The sequence below is a fragment of the Leuciscus leuciscus genome (assembly GCF_965113295.1).
Source record: "Leuciscus leuciscus genome assembly, chromosome: 9".
In the NCBI taxonomy this organism is placed as follows: Eukaryota; Metazoa; Chordata; class Actinopteri; order Cypriniformes; family Leuciscidae; genus Leuciscus; species Leuciscus leuciscus.
Window position 1 is genome coordinate 35,471,702 of NC_138733.1, and position 2,910 is coordinate 35,474,611.

Consider the following 2,910-nt stretch of genomic DNA (forward strand, 5'->3'; position numbering starts at 1 on the left):
GTTTTAATGATTAAATCTCTAAGATTCCTTTGATGCAGGTCTGAGCATAAAATGCAAACCACATTTGAAGGTTAAAGGACACTGTTTATGCTTAAATGTATGTATATTTTTGCTTATATTGTTAATTGCTTCTGTAAACATGTTTTCTGTGCATTAACTGTAAACTGTTAAACTAAACTGTAACTATTAACTGTTTTACGTATTCAAAGCGAACTTTGATCCAAGGAATGGATGACAGAAAATTCAACTTCTCTCATCAGGAACTCTACTTGATTGGATTCACGGATCTGCAAGAGTATCGGCGATACCTTTTCATTCCTTTTCTTGTCATCTTTGCTTTCACGTTGTTCGCAAACTCAATTATAATGCTAGTGATTGTAAAAGAAAGCAAGTTACATGCACCCATGTACATTCTGATCGGGTTTATTGCAGCTCTTGGGTTTATACAGCCAATATTTGTTGTTCCAAGAATGTTAATCAGTTTTCTGTTTGGTTTAAATATGATTTACAAAGATGAATGTCTTGTTCAAACGTTTTGTCTGCATATGGCAGGTTTTTTCCAGTCGACAATTTTAGTTTTGATGGCAGTCGACAGATTTTTTGCCATTATTTTTCCCTTACAGTACCATGACTATGTAAACGTTAAAACATCAATAATATTCTGTTTGTCATTTTTTTTCCGTAACTTGCTTTGTGTTGCTACGATGGTCGGCCTGATTGGACCACTCTATTTTTGTAAATCAAATGTGATTTATCATTGTGTTTGTGAGCATACATCAGTTGTTAATACAGCCTGTGGTGATGTGAGCAAGAACCATATGGCTGGAACAATCGCTTTCATCTTAGTAGCATGTGACTGTGCATTTGTAGTCTGCTCTTACATTGTTATTTTTGTCATTATATCTCGCTCTCCTTCTGGTGAGTCACGCCAAAAAGCCATCTTGACATGTAGCACACATTTAATGGTCATAGCGGTGGCATTTTTCTGTGTTGTTGTTGCATTTGTTGGCTACAGGATGCCTACCATACCTAGAGATATCCGTGTGTTAAGCACCTTGTCATATCATCTTATTCCGAACTGCTTTAACCCAGTAATCTATGGAATTCGAACAAAGGAAATCAGAGTTCAGGTTGTTAAATATTTATCTAATAAGGTTGAATCATATTAACTTTCTCTCTTTCATTTTACTTTAATGGTTCATTGTACATGAAGGAAAATGTCTGTTATTAGTATATATATATATATATATATATATATATATATATATATATATATATATATATACATACATAGACTGTATATATATATATATATATATATATATATATATATATATATATATATATATATATATATACATACATACATAGACTGTACATATATATATATACACACATACATAGACTGTATATGATATGTGAATGTATATATCACAAATTTTCATTGTGCTTTCAGCAGTGTTTAGCCAGAAACTGACCCTTTGCAATTACCAATATCCATACAGAAGTAGAAGTAGTTTTTTTCCCCAACTATTTATGGAAACCCTATGGCCAGCTTTGGCTCCATGCAGGAGTGATGAATCATTCTTCAAGCAAAAGGAACTGAATAAATCTTTGAATTCTACCAATCCCGATCTGAATTCTGAATGTAGCCTGAATCATAATGAGATCATGTTTGTTTGTTGGCCAGAGAAGAACTGGCCTGGTTTCTCCTAAGGTTTTTCTCCATTCTGTCACCTGATGGAGTTTGGGCTCCTTGCTACTGTTGCCTCTGGCTTGATTAGTTTGGGACACATTCAACAATATCATTGATCTGACTGTACTGCTGCTGTTGTATGAGAACTGGACTGAGCTAGACGATAGAAATGAAGGTGACTTGATTTGAAACATTTGCTGTAGTTCTAAAATGATAATAAACATCACATTTTAGATATCAAGTAAATGCAAGTCTTTTGTAATAGATTATAAATGCACTTTAACATCACGTCTTAAGAAATGAAGAGGAAAACTGCACTGCCTTTTTAACCATTAATGATTTTGCAATGTAAATTTTAAAGAAAATTTAAATAGGTTTAAATACATGTTCACTGCAGTAATTATCTGTCAAAGTGAAAATTTGGGTCACGGGGCGGCTCACTGTCTTTTCCCAATTCTGTTCCCCTCTCTCCTCCCATTGCTTTCGGTCGCCTCTGCGGATACGTTAGGCACTTTAAAAGGGTGACTGGAACTCAGGTCGCTCACATTAAAAGCTAAACTTGCTGTTTACGCCACTCTCCCACTTCTCAGATCGGGTTGTTTTGCAATTTTGTCTGGCCCAACCAGACAGTGGTGGGCAGATTATTATTTTTATTTTTTTTCATAATTAGTCACACTAAATTAACCGGTTAAATAGACAACTCTAATATTTGCACAGGCGGATCAACTTTCTACTGACAGTCTGCTGTACTTTCTGCATGTCTTGATTGACAGATGTCTCGTCCAATCAGCGGTGTTTCATTCGCAAAATATACCTACCTTTTCCGTTTTGTCTGACTTGTCATTGTGTTTTCACTTACTGCTAAGCAGATGCCATGTGACTAATAAAGACTATGCCATGGGATTCTGAAGCCACAAGAGAATTCATGACAGCACAAGTTAGCACGCAGTATAGCAATCAAAATTGTGACTTGTAAGCCAGTATAGGATAAAGGTCCTAAGCAAAGTTCTTCACTTAAGGGTAAAAAGAAGTTTGAAACACCTGAGCAACGGTATAATGTTAGAGAACATCCCAGCATCGCCTATACTGCTGGGAGCTGTGTTTAGATGATTATGTAAATATTTACCAATGTATATTACTTGCCAAAAATGAACACGCAACAAAAATGACAGTGGTGAGAAAATAGCAGTTAAGAAAGAATCTGTTCATAACAA

General features: G+C 35.1%; 1 protein-coding gene across 1 annotated transcript; it reads left to right on the top strand.

Moving 5' to 3' along the window:
* Nucleotides 1–227: 227 nt before the first annotated feature.
* or55d1 (odorant receptor, family 55, subfamily D, member 1) lies at nt 228–1,169 on the top strand (the record flags this gene model as incomplete). The annotated part of the gene is made up of 1 exon (XM_082180840.1): nt 228–1,169. The coding sequence occupies one exon, from the start codon at nt 228–230 to the stop codon at nt 1,167–1,169; it is 942 nt and encodes a 313-aa protein (XP_082036966.1).
* Between the last annotated feature and the right edge of the window lie 1,741 nt (nt 1,170–2,910).